Here is an 18782-nt window from a genome sequence, read left to right as displayed (position 1 = left end):
TAAGGAGCTTAATAATTTTTGCTCTTTAAAAATACGCGGATAGTGAAAGCGCGTGTAACGAGAGCCATCTCTATTTGTGTTGTATTGATTATTTTTACCGACTCGTACATAATAAAAAAGACTTAAGTTGTGTTACTTAACTTTGACTTTATGCGTGTTTTATTAAATTTGTAATGGATGTCTGCTTTATGAATTCTCGTAGAGTCGGGTAAAGTTAAATTCGCCTGGTTTGCCCTTCATAAATTTAAACATTTATTCAGCGTCCTTCCGTGTCTGATTTATTCGGTTACGCTAAAACATGGAGTTGAATCGAGCAAGGCAAGACAATTTATGTTCCAGAAGAAGAAGAAGAAGAATTTTTTTAAACTCTTTTGAGCTGAGCGAACAGCAGTAATGTTGTGTAATGAGCATACAGAATTCCTTCCATTTCACGAATTCTTGTAGAGCCTACCGAGATGCCAGCTCTTCGTCGCAGGGACTGGCGTAGCAATTTGCGAGCGGAATAAAATCAAGGAAAGGGAGAGAGAAACTAAGAGAACGGATAATTAATTAGGCCCATGAGTAAATGGAACGTAAAATGACTGAAGGTTGTATCTGAAGTGTGTTTACGACTCTTATAAAGTACAAAGTATAAAGCGAAATTAATTTGTTTTCTTTCTATTTCAATATACACCATATAAAGAAAATTCAAGTAAGATCATTACGTGATATTGGTTTTATTTTATATACCAGTTTTTGCTACGATAGAAAGGTTTTGATAACGCATAAAGATTTTCTAATAAAAGCATAGTATATACCTTATAATATTGATTTATTTATATATTTATTCACATTAACATTTTATTTACGATATTCTATTAATAATGTTAGATACAACTAGGTCTATCTACTTACACATAAGAGTACCACAGTATTTAAGATTGATTACTTATGTTTAGGTTCCCTTTTACTGCCTTTGTGATATGCCTCGCACTTTAGTAACGACTCATAAATAGCCCTAAATTGTACGTTTGTAACATATGTCAGCTTAAAGCCATGTGAACAGTATCACATATTGGCCAGTGTGTACGCATTATGTAATAAACAAAGTCATTTGTTGCTGAAGCAATTTTTACATACTTAAGTCTAAATGCCTTCTGTTACTTTTAAAGATCATTCAGTATTTCCACCGCGTTTAATGACGACACAAAATCTTTATGAGTATAAATTTGTTATAAAATTATTGTGCGTGTATACCGACGTAACATAAAGCAGTTTTATCCAATTTTGTCAAAAGCTTTTCTTTGTACTAAGCCTATATTTTGGACCAACCTTCACGAAGCAGTACATTAGTTAATGTGCTTCATTTGCGACTACGAATTCCGAAACCTTCCAAACAAAATTTATTGTTAGATTTCAGGTTCTTACTGAGACGAGTATAATTCAGAGGTACCTGCTGTTTCCATCATCAGATCAAAAGGCAACACGCATCTCTGAAATTTCATCTTCATAAGATGCCTTTTTTCACTGAAATTTCATCCATTCTTTATTTTCACATTTTAAAATTTATAGAGAAAAAAATTTCTTTACGCCATTTTACTAATTTTTGTCTCAATCTTAGGTTGTGAGTTTCCGTTTTTTGGGGGACCCTTAAAATTGTGTGCACGGAGAATTTACATAAAAGGGAGACATAAAGTATGTGTACCTTCCTGGTAAACTCTCGTCTTACGAGTCCATTGCTTCGACGTTTTATTTCCATATGAAGAGCTTTCCACATTGGCACTATGTGTTATGTAAATTCACAATGAAACTTATTTTAGGATTAGAAACAAAAGATTTATTTTACAAATAACTGTTAACTGTATGTCAGAAGTAGATATATTATTAGCACAACTTATACAATTCGCCCAAGTAAGAGTTTACACGAGTGTTCAGTTCACTTTACGATGGTATAAATGGTTCAAAGTTCATTTTAAGCAGACATCACACTCTGTACTTCTTGGCTTGATCATGGACATCTTGACACATATCAGGGCAGGGATCAGATATTTATACGCAAGAAGGGGCTATATCTGTCTCTGGAGTCGACAGGCACCTACACGTTTAGCAGACATTAGAACTTCAGAAAAATTACATTAAAAGTTCTTGTTATCCTGTGCTCACGCAATTAAAAGTGGCAAGAACGCGCCTGTAACTTCTCCATGTCTGTCTGCCTTTCCGAGTGTAACAACCCAAGAATGGCTAAAAGATTTTTAAAGAAATTTGATACTAGAGAAATATTACCAAAAACTAATCTTTACATTCCAGTTTGTGTTGAAATAGGAAAACTGCAACAGGCCCTTTGGGACGAAGAACTTCTTGCATTTCTTCGATAGACTCGGTGGTGATGCTCCTTTACATTGGTTATCATGGTTACCTGGGGAATCGTAGCCATGCGGACAAATATGACGTCACTGGCGACATTCCCAAAGGTCAAATATAAAATTCTGGCGAGCATGCCAGAATCTTTGCGTACATTTCCTAACTTGTTACAAATAATTTTTCGAATTTGAATACTAAGAGTCCAAAATTTTTATTTGCCCACACGCTTCAGTTTAATGTTGTGTTCGGATTAAACAGTTAATACCCAAAGTTGGCCTAAATATCAGATAAAGCTGCAAGACAATTTCTATCCCTGTATCAATAAAATATATCTAATCGTTTTTTAAATATATTTATCCTATTTCTCATAAAATTTGGCGGGTCTTACACCATGATAGTACAGATAAACTGTTTTAGTATAGAATACAGTGTTTATAGCAGCACGATTGCACGCGTTAGATATATTAATATACAATGTGTTTTTTAGACAATGCAACCGTGAAGCGATCTTACGCCCGCCTTCACTGAAGGAGTGCCCGTCTCTCCCGCCTCAGTTCGTTATCGTAAGGAAAACTTAACTGTAATGCCCCCTTACAAGCCGAAGCTATGTATTTTACTTAATTCATCTAACATAGCGTCTATATTAAAAATAATTTGTCAGGTCAACATTAAATATTTTTCATGCACATAGATGTTTGCACATTGAAAGGTGACAGCGGCTTATATATTATGAGATTCTCTTGCCGTGTGTGACCTGGTTACGAAAATCCATATCACCACTTCGTTTTTGAAAAAAATCTGTTATCACTAAGGGGAACTACGTTTTCCTTGGATACTGACAGCCTCGTTTGTGTCTGCAAGATTATTTAGCTATTAGTGGTTGAAACAGCAAGGATCATAGTTTTAAATAGTCGATATATTGACACGGTAACTGAAGAAAACTGCGTAACGGAGATATTCACCAAATATTAAGATAACAAGTCAAAGGAAAATGAGGAAGGGAGGGCCATGTAGTACGTATGAAGTTACGTAGATTAAGTCAAGATTGGTTTAAGCATTGTCTTCAACGTAAGCCCGTTAGATATACTCTTATAGTTGTTATGTATCATTAAAAACATTGACGTAGGCCTATATCTCAACATAAGCTGAGGAACACATTGAGAACAATTAAACATGATACTTGTATTACAATAAATCTCTATTTTCATACCTGCGTGTTTTTCTACATTCGTTCAAATTTGAAAATATTTACGAAGATGGCTGTCTTCTAGGTTGTAGCGCCGTATAGTCTGGCAAACGCTAGAAGCGTTTCGGTGGTCCTTGCTGCCTCCATCATCAGGGCGAGAATCGCCTTGTTGATGGAGGCAGTAAGAACTTCTATCAGAATATACGGCGCTACAACCCAGAAGAGAGCCATCTTCGTGATCATCGCTCTGAGAACTTCAAATCCCATTTAAGAATATTTTCTTATTTGCTATACAGACAAATGAAAATATTACGTATCGTAGGGGCGAATTAGTGAGTTCATCAAGCGGTCGGTCTGCCTTTGAGGACTATTAGAAGCCACATTCAGGCAGTATTTCATCTTATAGGTAGTGGTAGATGATCAGGAATAATTATGTCAAAGTGTCAGAAGGTAGACAAGAAGAAAAATATTAAAACAAATTTTGGTTTTTAAATGGATAGGACTTAAATGGGCATTAGAGAGATAAACTGTAGTATGAATCGATTGAATCAGCATCCTTTAGTTAATACCAAGGAATACGCAAGTTCCCCTTCAGTGAAGACAAATCCTTGATCTGGCAGTCTGCAGAATTCACTCTGCATGTTCTTCGCTGCAAGAACTCTGCCCAATGTCTTGTAACGAGGGTTTCCGTTTTGAAATGGATCTTCGTAACTTCTTCATCCACATTCCTCATTGTTGTGAGTTAATCCGCTGTTCTTCCTCGCCCATGGACGTTTTCATGACGTACGCCATATACTTGAACAGATGAATCCAGGCTTCCTGGAGCTCTGGTGTCCAGCGGTCTTCAAGGGACGGCTGAATGGCCTGGATGAACTGAGGACCGATCAGCTGAAACAGGGAAACAGTTGCGTCTCTTCACATATCTCGTATAACAGCACGCGTGTCCGATTGTCATTACACTGTGCCACTGCTCCCCCAAAGTCTCTTAGTCTCAGAGTCTATTGAAGTAGAAAGATGGATGTCTTCTGGGTTGTAGCGCCGTGTAGTCTGGTAGGTCTTTGCTGCCTCCATCATCAGGGGGATGCTGGAGGCACCAAGTACCTCTGAAAAGTCAATAAACTTCTACCAGACTACAAGGCGCTACATCTCAGAAGACAGCCCTCTTCATACTCGTCACCACGAGAACCTCAAATCCTACCGATGAAGTACTTCTTGTTATATAATTATTTTCTTATGTAACGTAGACGTTTCTTATAGAGGTTCTTAATTGAACAGCTGATAGTTACAACCTATTTCTTTAAAAATCCCTCAGTATTCTGTAATTTACGCCTAGGTGTGCCGGAATAGAAATGGAAACAATTGCTTTAAAAATGTTTGATTTGTACTGTGTTAGTGAACGTGAAGTTGTGAAATTTATTTTGCTCTCGTAAATAGTCTTTAGGCGACGGCTGTATTAAGATATTTAAAACATGACCCTCTATCAAATGTTATTCTTTCATACATAATAAAGGGAAACTACTATAATTATATATATTAATATGTATATATATATATATATATATAGTCTCAAATAGAGTTGTTGACGAAGTTCTAGTGGAGGTAGTACATGTAGTTTCTGTTTTAATTTTCATTATCTGTAGTTAGGTGTACGAAAGGTAAAATCCTGACTCATGTTGGTCTTCTGGGTTGTAACGTCGTGTGAATTTGTAGGCAGATACCAACGATTCGGCAAAACGTACTGTCTCTATCTGCATAGTTGATGGCTTTAAAAATCTCACTATTCGTACATGTTTGCGGGGACAAATCACTCTGGGTTTGAAGTTGACCATTCACCTCCACCTATAATCGAAATTACGAATGCGTGGAGACATACCTCCATTGCACCAATGGCTTCAGAGCGTCGTGCTTAATTAAACACAGGGATTCGTCTTTATGGCTGTTGTGCTTTTTAAGCATAGAACAAAACAGAGCTTTTACACGTGTTAGGTTAGGTTACTGATAAGGTTTCGTTCAAATTTTGAAAACCCAGTTTAGAAGTACAACTACTTCGCCAGACAAGACAAGATGGCTTCTTGTATTGCATCCCAAACTTTTCTTGTTAGAAACTTTTTCGAATTTGATAGAATAATTTGTTGAAGTTGTAATTAGCGTGCAAGGAGTTCTCACCATTACGTCCACATAGACGGCTAATTAAAAGTGAACAAAGGAACGTAAGGTCTTTACTTACAGCAGAATTCATTTTACTTTTCTTTTATCAGGGATTAAAGCGGAGCGTACAATTTAAAACTTTGTCCCTTGTACTTACATTTGTAGGTTAACATTTATTTGAAATATTTTAATTGTAGTGTTTTGCATTTTAGCTTTCTTTTCTCATGTCCGTACAACAGATAATTTTCATTACTTACCAATTCTTTCAGCTAACCCATTACCAAAACTGTTTGCGTTAAAAAAATCTGAATAAAAATACACGAGTTCTTGGACCAATTTTTTGCATATTCAATATCGTTATTAAAGTCTATATAATTTATATAAATGCGAACGTTTTGAAACTAAAACTAAACTCCACTTTTAATAACAGTAGCGTAAATCCCGTAAGTAGATTTTCACAGACTGGATAACATTCTTACTTGCCACTCATCTACACGTTGTAGGCTGCCATAACGTCAGTCTCGGTTTGAAACACGCAATTGCACCGATCATTAGATTAAAACGGCGCGCTTGATTGTGATCCACGAATTGAATTACAACGCTGTTCGAAATGCCTGAAGGGTTTCTTCATTACTCCCTGAACGACGAAACCGATGCAACTCGAGCGTTGTCACACTGTTTCATGATGATGATGATGTTATAGGTTTTGGCGCCGTATCGACTTGTTAATAGTTATGTAAGACTTGAGGTTCTCACAGCGGTGAATATGAAGATTTCTGTCTTCTGGGTTATTGCGCTGTGTAGTCTGGTCGATGTTAACCAACGTTTGGGTTATTGCGCTGTGTAGTCTGGTCGATGTTAACCAACGTTTCAGAGGTCATACTGCCTCCGTCATCAGGGCGATGAATATTCATCGCCCTGATGACGGAGGCAGTATGACCTCTGAAACGTTGGTTAACATCGACCAGACTACACAGCGCAATAACCCAGAAGACAGAAATCTTGTTAATAGTTGCCAACGTTTCGGAGAAATGTTTGTGACGAGTCTACACGGTGCCAAAACCCATAAGAATATCATTGTGAAGAATTATGAAAAATGGCAGTGGATTAGCCTCTGATCCATTCAGGGTCAAATGTGATTTAACCCACTCCAAATTTAGATTGCTGTGGCCGTACAAATTTGCTGATTGTATCTTGCGCTGACAGTTACGGTTTAATGGAACGTTTTTCCTTGGTCACCTACCGTCAATAAAGCGACTGTTACCACAACATCAATCAGAAGTGATATTAGCAAATGTGATTGAAAATCAATGCCATTCTTTCTCTATGAAACTAATACAGCGTATGCAGATTTGTCTATCTCTATTCAAGCATACAAATTTCCACCGGAATATGGTAAATATTTCAATTCACTTAACGCCAATATATTACACTAAACATCTTTAATTAATTTTAATCCATATAAAATCTGCATACGTTTAATAATATTAAATAAACAGGAATGTCTAATGCAGCTGAAAATTGTCAATGCAGAGATATTTATCTCAATTTCATCTCTCTGACTCATGCTTTGAAACGTCTGATTTTACATTCTTGTACCCAAACTGTCGAAAGAAACCGTTTCGTGTGTCCGAGCCCCAGTTTCAAGCTTCCGGTGGTCCACCAAAGTGACTAGAGCAACGGAGCCGTACCGAAACTGCTAGTTTCCATCTCTAAGCGATTACTCGAAACATAAGAAGACACTTAAAGGTGCTTAACTGCACAGTATTGTTCTTGTCCTTCGACTTTCACAGTTGGGAGGTCGGTGTATAACTTTGGCTTTCGTGTGCGAGTCTCGTCGAATGTTGAGTATTGACCAACGTTTCGGCGAACTTGAATTTACCCCCTTTAAGGTGGAGGATACTTACGGATCTTTATTGAGATGTGGTGTCATCATGTGGACTGTATTAATCAGATTTAGGACGCGGTTCAGTGAATTTATGTGTTCTTGTGGACACGGTAATGGATTTTTGACTTTCATTAAAAGAGCGGGGGGAGGGGGAAATTCTGAACTTGCTGGGAGACTATTAGCTTCTCACAAAGACTCTGTTGTATGAATATAATTATAACGTTGTGTATTTAAATATACGTTGTTAAAGCAAGTACATTTGCAACGTTGCAATATACATTTTGTTATAATCTTAGAATATTCTGCTTAATATAGTAACGAAGCGGAAAAAGCATTCACATTTTCATTTTATAAATTTCGGAACAGATATCTGTGCGTTAGAATATCTACTAAGGGTTTTCAGTCAACTTGACTTCCTATGGAAATTCATATTTTTAGCCTGTATCTGCAAAAATTTGCCCGTTTTTAGGAAATCCCCGTCAGCTTGCGTGGGCGTCCTTACGCATAAAAGGCGTCTAGTTAATTATTAATGGGTTAATGTACACAGGTCAGTCGTCCTGCTCAACCACACTGCCTAATCTGTTTGTGGTCATATTTGTTGATTAATGGTAAATAGGTTATAACTCCTCGTTATGAGGGCTTCTAATTAATGAATTTATGCTTTAATCGATAGGACACTTTCGTTCACCCGTTTTTAAGATGGCCATAAATAATGTTTTGTTAAAAAAAGACCGAGCCGTGGGATTTGTAGCACTTTCTCCATCCCTCTCACTTCTGTGGGACAGAAGTCTCCATGTATAAAGTGAAGCTTTCGCGGCTACTGAAGTTGATGATAGATTCTCGGGTTACAAGCCACGTCACGTGGATGAATGGTGAATGAACCATATCTTCTGTCAACAGGGAAAATCTCTGCTCTCATCCTCAGGGCTGCTGCGTAACCAGTCCGGACTGAAGGTATTTGAGAAAAAGTGCCGAGAACAGTTAGACATAAGAGACTACATAGCAGAAGAATGGAGAAAGACTCACAGTGAAGAGCTCCATAATTTGTAGGCTACTCTTTGCCAGGTATTATTAGGATGATCAGATGAGGATGAGATTTGTGGGGAATGTAGCACGCATGTACGTTAAATAAGAAGTACATAAAAATTGTACAGAAAATCTTACAGGAAGAGTATTCTTTGAAGACATGTGCTTAGATGGAATGATAATATTAAAATAGGTCTTAGGAAAGCAGAGTCGGTGCTATATTAATATAGGTTAGGATAGGAAACGTCGTCGGGCTCTTTCGAACATGCACCTTCGGGTCCCATAGAAGGTGAGAAATATCTTGACTAGAATCTCGATAACGAGCCTGTTCTGAGGATGAATTACGAGAATGTTGTGCTGAGATTGTGATTAGGCAGCTGAGTTGCATGACGGAGTGCCGGAGGGCGGAGTTGATAAACTGCGGAAGTTTCGTAATTACTTGCATGAAACGTGACTTTGTCACTTCCAGCACTGGGTAGAGCCGGCAAGTCTCTTGAAAAATCTAGATTTTTGGAACAGACTACGTAAATTTTGATATTTAATATGTAAGCCTACAGGCGCATTTATGTTAGGATTATAATGTCGTGGATTATAAAATAATAACACAGATTCGAAGAATGTTAGAATGGTCCGAGTACTTGAAGGAAGTAATGGAAAGAGGAGAGAAAATAAACAAGTGAACTGCGAATGTGTGTTGTTCAGTAACTGCATTAACTAGTTTCCTAGCAACGAGACTCGAGTTTTAACACGCCACTAGTGGAACCCGCGGGCACCTCTCTCTTTATTTAAAAACATTATTGAACTTTGATCTTTCCTTGCAAAACCAAAGTCAAATAAAAGTTTTAAAAAGTGTTTATGATAATCAGGTATGATAATTAGATATTATTTTATTTGTTTTCCTCGTGTTTTTGCAGTCTACTTTCTGTTTCAGCTTTCTTTTCATACCGCAGTTTCCTCGCCCTTGTTTCACCTTTCTTAGCACATTTTCATTGCATTCGTTTCTCTCTTTGTCTCGTATATTTCGTCTCTTCTTTTTTCTGTGTTTCGCCTTTGCTCTTCGATTTCTTCGAATTTTCCTTTGTCATTATTTCTGTGTTTTATTAACTGGTTCTCCTTTGGTTTACCTGTTCATCTTAATTTCTGGCCTTACAGTTTCTTTCGAGTCATTAATTGTCTGTAAAATAATTCTCCCATTATTGTTACATGAACGAATACACTGATTTCTCAGTCGCTGGGGAAAAAAAACTGTAAAGTATTTAGTGTTTTGCCAGTGATTATAAAGAAAAACGCCGAGGCGACATTAGATACTAGCGGCTAATGTGATGTGGAAATAAATTCAGAGAAAAATATATGCTCGTATATTCATGTATCATCTGCACAGTTGAAGTCTAAATTGTGATATGAAGTTAGGCAACAAATCGTTAAAAAATATTACAAGGTTCAGGTATTTTGGAACGGCGGAAACAAATCTGAGTACGGTAATTAGCCTTTGGATTCCACTGAAGTAAGGCCGAGCTTTTTAGCTGGAAATGCGGTTCGTTAAAATGTCTGTAATTCTTAATTTTAACCTCTAAAATCAAACAAACTTCTACGTGTGTAAATGAAAAAAAAAAAAAGTACTACGTAATAACCTAAAAGTCAGTGTTTGGCTGAAGTAGGAGTCAGTTGTTTCACGGCCAGTCACGCTAAGCATAAAACCAAAAATGCCTGAACAGCGTTACCATGGAAACGATTATAATGCCTAGGCATGAATAACACGCGGCCGTAAAGTCTGCTATTATATACAGACTTGTATGTAGATTTTGTCTGCCGTTGGGCTTGACATGTTTCGACAAGCCATTTCTTCCTGCAGTGTACTACACTGATTAAATGTTGCATGTACTCACTTTCTGTTCAGATTGTGAGATACGAAAGTTCCATAATATTTCATTAATGGTGCCTTTGTGACTGCGCCGAGCAGTAATGGAAAGTCTGCGGCTACTGCACTTCGCTTAGACGATCACTGTGACAGGGGTTCGGATCCCAGACTGCCGAACTGGCTGTGTTAGTCATACCTGATAGCCTCACTGACAGTCAATAGATCATGTTGTTGAGATATAATTTTCATTGTAGAGGTTCATTCTTCTTTGTCTTAATTTATTTAAACACGCCATTTAATTACACTAGTTACTAACACTTCACGAGATGTTAGTAGCTAAATACGTATGGAATGACAGGATAATTAATGGATCATGAATTGGAAAGGATATGGAAGGAAGTGATCGTCGCTTAATTTAAGACACGATACCAACATTTAATTACGAAGGTACTGAGAAGAGTGAAGGAAAGCATTAGGGTAGCCGGTTTAATTAACTAAGAACATTGGGATGTTGCAGGTAATGAAGATCATGTCATGTCCATATGGTTACTGAACTACTTTCAGAAGTAATACAATTTACAAGCTGTTTTAATAGAGAACTGACTTCAGGCTAATGAATGTAGTAAAATAGTATTTTATTGAAAAAAGTATCAGAGCGATATCATTTCCTGTAGACTTTATTTAGAAAATAACGTTTGCCCTCAATGCGTGTGTGTTTTGTTTAGTTAGAATGACTTTTTAAATCGCACTTAATGTACAAGTCCAGCGTATTAAATGTTTTATCGTCCTCGATTTATGTAATAATATATTAACACATTCCGCGCTTGAAATAACTCACTTTATTATTTCTAATATCTCATAAATTGGAGTGTAGTAAAACTTTGAATGATTTTCAAAACGGCAGAGAAATAACGCACGCTTAGTGATTAAAACTGTAAATCTGCCTATTTCGAGGCACGGTTACGTTGTTGAGTTTAAGAGACTGGGCATTAACTTAGACCATAGACATACTAAAACGAGAAACGTGTAAAGCCTAACATGAAGGAAGGCGATAAATATTCCAGCAAATCACCGTACCAGTTGTGTTTATATATATATATATATATATATATATATATATATATATATCTGTGTTCGTACAAAATGAACAAATACAACAGTATCGCACTGATTTAAAGTATGGGGAAAAGTTGTGTTTTCTTTGCGGTACGGACTCGAATTATTAAATGTTATTGAGTCTAGCTTTTGATCTAATGATTTAACAAAAGTCTGTGACATAAACCAAACCTAATAAGTTTCTTTCGAATTAAAATTCAGTAAGATTTTCCCGAATTTTTCGTGATTTGATCCAGTCTGGTTAGAATATAAAAAAGTTACTATTACTGTTGCTACACATTTCGGCCCGTGTGGTACCAGGGAAATGTTTATAAAGTTAGGTTGGTAAACCTTCAGAGTTTCTGTGCTGAAAATGTTTACACACTCCGTTTCAATTGAGCGACTCTTCACCAATTGAACTGGGCCTTAATTCCCCGTCATGTCTGTCTGACGCTGCTACTCGACCCGATTAAACAGTCCAGAAGCTTCCAGATTGAATGAGATCTTTATCTCCGTCAGACTCTTGCCATTTCCTACCCCTTCCCTAAATGTTGACGAAGTTGCATGTGTAGTCGGAAAATCGTTTGTAATGATAGAAGAGCTCACTTTGTTTAGAGGAAAATTAAACGTAAAAAGATTCCGCTATGCTGCGATGTAATGGACTCTTTCAATCACCTTGGCACTCGAGTTAAGGTCACCTTGGTAACTAGGCCGCTGCTCACGCCAGTTGCGCAAAACTTGTACATGTGCCAATATGGCGTATTCACAAGCAGAACCTGTACTCTTTCTCGAACATTACCTCTCATCGAAATGGTTTACTGTTGTTTGAACTTCACTCATACGATATGATATGGTATTTTAAATAGAATTGAAAATCGCGAATTTGCATTGTACGTTATTGCCTTCTTCTCAATTAATTGCAAATATAGATTTATTGTAGATAATTATATAGAAAAGTTTTAAAATTTATCTAGAGCTTCATGTAAGGTAGCTTTATATTGGACCGATACAGTCCACAACTAATTTCTGCCGATGACCTTTACTGCATACCGCAAATTTAATATTTAATTTAAATCTATTTAGTGATACATACATACATACAAACGGACAGATGGATGGATGGACACGGTTTCCTCTTTAATGAGCTCGTCATACAGTCAAAGCCGCGTCGACAAACATCGTTCTGGAAATGATAACTTCAGTGCTTGTCGAAACTTTTGAACCCATTCAACATTTGGCAGAGATTATTCACGAAATCAGAAGTTAAACATTAAATGTAATAAATACAAACAATTTGACATGCGGTGCGTGGTTAATACTGCAGTAGACATCTGACAGGTATCTGGCAACTAGTCGTTTTGGAAGGGGACACTTTATGTTGGGCTGTTTCATTGCTTTTGGTAGCACAATTCAAACTGTTTAATCTTCCTGTTTCACAGCTTTTCACACGTTACAGTTCCGTCAAGTTGGAATTTCTAAAATTTCACACCATTGGACAAGGTTCAGTCGTTACTGTCACAAGTCCATTACGTAATAAAGCAAATTCATTTTGATGTTCTGAAGCAAAGCTGAAGGCAAACAGATGCTTTTGAAGTTCACATCGCCAATTAAAAATTCCCACTTTGGATAGGATCCTAATGTAGACGACTGTTTTCTTCATACTAGCCGCCCTGAGAACATTAAATCTCATATAACTGGAACTACCTTAAACGTCGAAGGCATCAAGAATATTTGACATGTAATCTTAATAAGATACACACTTAAAGCGGATTTCACTGTAAGTCACTCAATTAAATGGGGATTTTACATGAAAAGTTGAAAATAGACGAATGATTGTAAAAAGAGTACGCAATTTCTCATTGTTTCAGTAAGAAGTGTGGTGAAAAGTTTTACTTAGCTCACATTTGATCTAATAATATATCGGTATTTAATTCATTTTAAAAATCCTAACGCTATCGTGAAGAATTGACTAACATAAATTTTGATATGAAGAGGAGAAATTGTGATTATGAAACGTCGGAGTTAACATCATGTCGAACCCCACTTTATAGAAGAATGGCCTGGTTTGCGACGATCCGCATTTACAACAGTTCCTTAAGTGAATGGAGTTATTGTTCATAAACTTGTATTAACAACGTATCTTTCGATACGACTGACTCCGCAGGGCGCATTCGAACAGAACCAAAACTAAACACGAGGTAGCAGGATCGGTCAATGGCAGCCTTGTTGAGGAAAGGAAAACAGAACTTGTGATGGTGTGGTCCCAGGATTAAGCTTGAGGCCGCGTTCCAGTGTGCACACTTGAGTCTGCATTGCGAATTTGTAACTCTAGGTCTCCTGGAGATTTTTCAACAAATATTTAGTCGAATGTCATGAAAACCACTGTCAAGTAGTTGGCAATCCTGCTTTATAATTCTGAGATCCTAGTTCAGATTTCGGTTGGGAGACCTACTATCCCGAATGTGCTGTTGAATGCATCTTTAAATAAGCTATAAATAAATAGCTTAGTAACTCCATGGAGAAGAGTAATTTTTTAGAAAATAATAGTACGCTTATTTCGCCAAGAATTTTACTGGGTCATCATCGCGTTCAAAAAAGCCCGACACCGAGCTCTATCTTAAACTATGTGAATCCAATCAACACTCCAAAGTTTTGAGATCCATTTTACTATTATCCTGTCATCTACCGAGTGGTCTTGTCCCTCCTAGCTTTTCAACCACACCCATCCCTTCTACATTCACCGCCCATCTCATCTTCCTTGATTTCATCGTCGTAATAATATGTGGCGAAGAGTGCAAACTATGATTCTCTTCAATGTGTAATTTTCTCCAGTTTTCTGTCACTTCATCCCTCTTAGGGCTAAACTTTCTCTCAAACACATCTTTATCTGTGTTCTTCCCTTAATATGAGAGACCAAGTTTCACATCGATATAAAACAAAAGGCAAAAATAATGCCTAATCTTTATCTTTTTTGAAAAGCTGACGGGAAGACAAAACTATTTTTAAAACTGAATTATAGCGAGCGTTCCCCGAATGTAGTCTGCTATTAATTTCGTCGTGATTGAAATTCTGATGCTTTAACGTTTTCAAATGTTTCAACTTTGCCACATTTTAAATGAACTATTACTAAACAGACAAGAATAGTATCATGTCCGAATTTTTTAGTTCTCCTGTACTGAATGCTTAATATACCTCGTTGCTTTGTGATAAATATATGTTATTGCTCCGACTGTGTTAGTGACAGTAGAGTGATAGATACTGAATGAACAGGGAATAAAAAGGAAATTGCATTTGCGTCCAGGTTCTGTGCGAGGTTTTGTGTAACAGGACGACAAGCTCTGAAACAATCCGGTAAAAATGTTACATTCCGCGGATTACATAAGCTATCTATAATATAAATATTCATGCTGGTAATATCGATTTCATATATTGGTTTCGATACAAGCCCACGAAGTATGGACTTAAATATGCCATATTTTGAATACAGATTCCATATTTGTTTTCATTTCATATTAATTTTTTTTTTGGTTTTTATATCATTTCAATGAAAAGGGCTGGAGCCATAAAGCCATAATGTCGTAAGTGCATTCACAGAATGAATAATAGGAATAAGGTGTATTTTTTTAATTAATTTAATTAATTATTTAATTAATACTACCAGTTGACCATCTGGCCTTAATGCTAGCTACCAAGTACAAAATTTTATAACACCGTCATATAGAACATTTATAATTAAAACTTTTGACCAATTCACATGTAATTAATTCTTGAAGAGAAACACCTGAAGATGACAAGTTAATGTCGAAACATGTATTGAATCTTAATTAACATTGAAACTATAATAAAAATTGTTGTGTAGACGGACTGTCAACTTAACGATCAACTCACAATAGGACGCATCGCTTCAAACCCAATCTATTCTATTCTTCACCGAGGTTTTAATGGCGATGATAATGATGTTCTGGGTTTGGCACTACGTAGACTGATCCGGAGATGCCAATATTTCGGAGAAACATGGCGTTCCAACTTCAGCCCTTAATATGGGGTCAGTATGTTTCTCCGAAACGTTGGCATCTACTTATGAGTCTACACGGTGTCAAACCCAGAAGAATATAATAATCTGTTGTGTTAGAATCTAATTTATTCTATTTGCGTTCCATTGTAGTGCAGTTGTCTACTGTCGTCGATTGTGGCTATGCCATCGTGGTAAGCACCTAGGTGACTTCTACACGGCGTCACAACAAAGATTACCACAGTCCACATTTTCACTGCCACTAAAACCATAAATATTTTTTGTTCTTAACGACATTGACCATAGGTTAGTAGAACCTGCTACAGTGTTTTATTAAGGAGCACAGTGCTACGGTTCTATTAGAGCCAACCTCCCGCTTCGAAAAAAACCTCGACTTCATATCGAAGAACTCTGATAGTGTTCTTCACTCAGGTAGCTTGAATTAACCTTCATGTTCAGTTCGTTGATTTACCGTCGGAAGCCAATTAAAAACCGATTAAATCTGCCCCATAGGCGATAGTTCCCAGTGCACCAAGTGCGTTTCCCTGACCAAAAATTACATCGTCAAGCCACAATATGGATGGGGAAAGTACAACCCGGTCCCACGCAAATTTCAGTCCGACCTGCGGCGATACTAATAACAACACTCTTTATTAATTTATAGTAAGCAGTTAGGAAACAAACGCATTGCGTAACAGTTGCCCAGAATTTTACATTTATAACGACCGGAGGATTCGCCAGCTGGATTTTATTGCCGTAGGTTTTATTTTTGGTTGCTTTTGGCAATACAGTTTGCTTGTTTATTTATTGTTAGGTTGTCTGACGAATTTATTTTAATTTCATAAATATTATAGCCTAGGAGTAGCATAAAATGAGACAGGAATTTGCAGGCGAGTGTCTTCTTGGATGTTGTGCCGGCGACAATCGCCTTTACGCCGAAGACAGTAATCGCCTCCGAAACGTCGGACAATTTTTAAGACACTACTGAAATGGGAATATGATCATGGATGAATAGATGAGAATATCTAAGGAGGAGGTAATGCCTGTTTCATAGTAGATTGGCTGTTACTGCAATGTTTTTCGGAGCAGCCTATTTATCACTGAAACGTTGTCAGTAAGCTGGCAGAGATTCAATCCTGGATACTTTCCGATTGCAAGTCTGGAGCGTTAACACATTGGTCACGTTCTGCAGTTTCCTGAGGTCGGAAATTCGAAACTACAGCGCTTGATTTTTTTGTTTTAAAACGCGCTGTACTTATCGGTTTGTGTTGAATCACCTCTGAAAAGCACGAGGTGTAAACTGGAAAGTTCTGTTATTCTCTCTGTTTTATTGTGAAAATACGTTGTGGGAAAAGGATTAAATTCCTTTTTAAGTTTTTTTACTAATGCGATCGCTCTTATACGGTTTTAAAATCTAAAAATTTAATTTGAAAACGTATATATATTCAACCATCTTTTGATGTGATTCGTTTTCACGAGAGGAGTTTATGATTATCGAAGCAGGTATGTTTAGGTTTTAAGTGCTAATGCTTACTAATTGAGGTATGAATATTGCATAATGACTAAATTCCTACACACAAATGATTTACAGCAGGAGAAAGGTGAACTCAAATGGAGTAAGCAGATTTTCCGAAACACAACTTTTTATTTTGCTTGCCTCGTTGTATTTAGAATTAATTTATTCAAACACAAATCTAATATAAAAAATTGTTTTCAAAGACAGACACACAGGCATAGAAATACGTAGAATTAGAAATTAATTTTGTTATATTTTATTAACTATTTGTTACATCGAAATTTTTTTTAAGGAAAATGGTGAACCCCTATCGTGCATGAACGTGATATTGAATTCTTTAGAAAGTGCTGAAATTACGAGTTTACATTGTAAAATGTATGAAGAGAAGAAAATTGTTTTCAGACCATTTTATTTTTATGAATTACGGAATCTGGGCAAAAGGGTTCTGTATGCAGTATAATATAGACTCAGTCCAGTGTTTTATTATTTTAACTATGGAATTTAGATTAAAATTGTTATAAAGAATCAATTGTAAATAACGCTTTTTAAAAATCTTCGAATTTCGCATTGGAACTTTTTTACACTCGTTTTTACCAAAGGTTAGAGTTAGTCTTATGAAAACTGGGGTAGTTTATCAGCGTCCCTTGATAACCCTTAAAAGTAGGCCCAGTACAATTGTTTAATTTCTTTCTCCTTACCATGTTTCTGTTCATTTAAATTAAATTCTAAGCACTACTGGGTGTTATTTTTAAAGGGAACGAACGGTGTTCTTCCAGCAGAGCGGCCGGCCAGCTCTCGGCTGTGTGTTACTCAGTGTCTCATAAGGAGAAGATCCTGTATTCAGACATCCATCTTCCGTTGTGTTTACCCATGCTGCAATAATATCAATACCTCTGTTGCCCAGTGTTCTACGTGTCACTAGATAATGCCTGAAACCACAGTTGTTTAACACCGCCCACGTCTCACTGAGTTGAGTCCAGCGAAGTGCAGACAGACGTGTGCATGTCCACCTGTCCGACTATTCAATTAAGTGTTATCGTTTGAGCTAATATTCTCCGTCGTTCAAGCTTAGCCACGTGCCAATTGAGTCCGGTTGCTGCCCTAGAGGTGGTGCAATGGATTGAACGTTTGTCCTTTCCATTTCATGACCTCAACGCACAATTCAGGAAACTTCGGGAAACCGTTTATTTGTAGTCACATCCTAACACGCAGATGACCGTAGTTCGAATGAAGGCGAAAGTCTTTTTCTGCGTTATGCTATGTGTCACGTCGGGGTTTGTTTCGAAATTTGAAGCCCAGTTGTAACTGCATGTTTTTTGTTGTATTTATGGGTTTTATATGATGCAAGAAATGAATAGTAATTTTTTCCTTGAACGACATAAGTAAATTGATATTTGTAGTAGTGATGTTTTGTGTTTTTTTCCGGTGCGAACTGAATTCTTAAACAATCTTAAAACTTTGCATACCGTGTAGTGTATTAGAATATAGAGTGAACAAACCAACAACTATTAACACTATAATGGACACTATTGCCATACGCGTTTCGACCTCAAGAGGTCATCATCAGTGGCATCAGGGAAATTAATACATATAGTCAACCATTTGACTATATGTATTAATTTCCCTGATGCCACTGATGATGACCTCTTGAGGTCGAAACGCGTATGGCAATAGTGTCCATTATAGTGTTAATAGTTGTTGGTTTGTTCACTC

General features: G+C 36.9%; 1 protein-coding gene across 1 annotated transcript in view; it reads right to left on the bottom strand.

The window, feature by feature from the left end:
- Window positions 1-794: 794 nt before the first annotated feature.
- LOC110829893 (neuroglobin-like) overlaps window positions 795-18782 on the bottom strand; it is a 61033-nt gene continuing 43045 nt past the window's right edge. Inside the window, exon 4 of the mRNA XM_022064084.2 lies at window positions 795-4414. Coding sequence (XP_021919776.1) covers window positions 4256-4414 — 159 coding nt within the window. The 3' untranslated portion in view covers window positions 795-4255. The remainder of the gene's footprint in view (window positions 4415-18782) is intronic.

This window comes from Zootermopsis nevadensis, unplaced genomic scaffold, assembly GCF_977971745.1.
Source record: "Zootermopsis nevadensis isolate Lab colony 2312 unplaced genomic scaffold, Znev_1.0 Znev_ptg000017l, whole genome shotgun sequence".
Taxonomy (NCBI): Eukaryota; Metazoa; Arthropoda; class Insecta; order Blattodea; family Termopsidae; genus Zootermopsis; species Zootermopsis nevadensis.
This window is presented reverse-complemented; position numbering and strand designations above follow the sequence as displayed.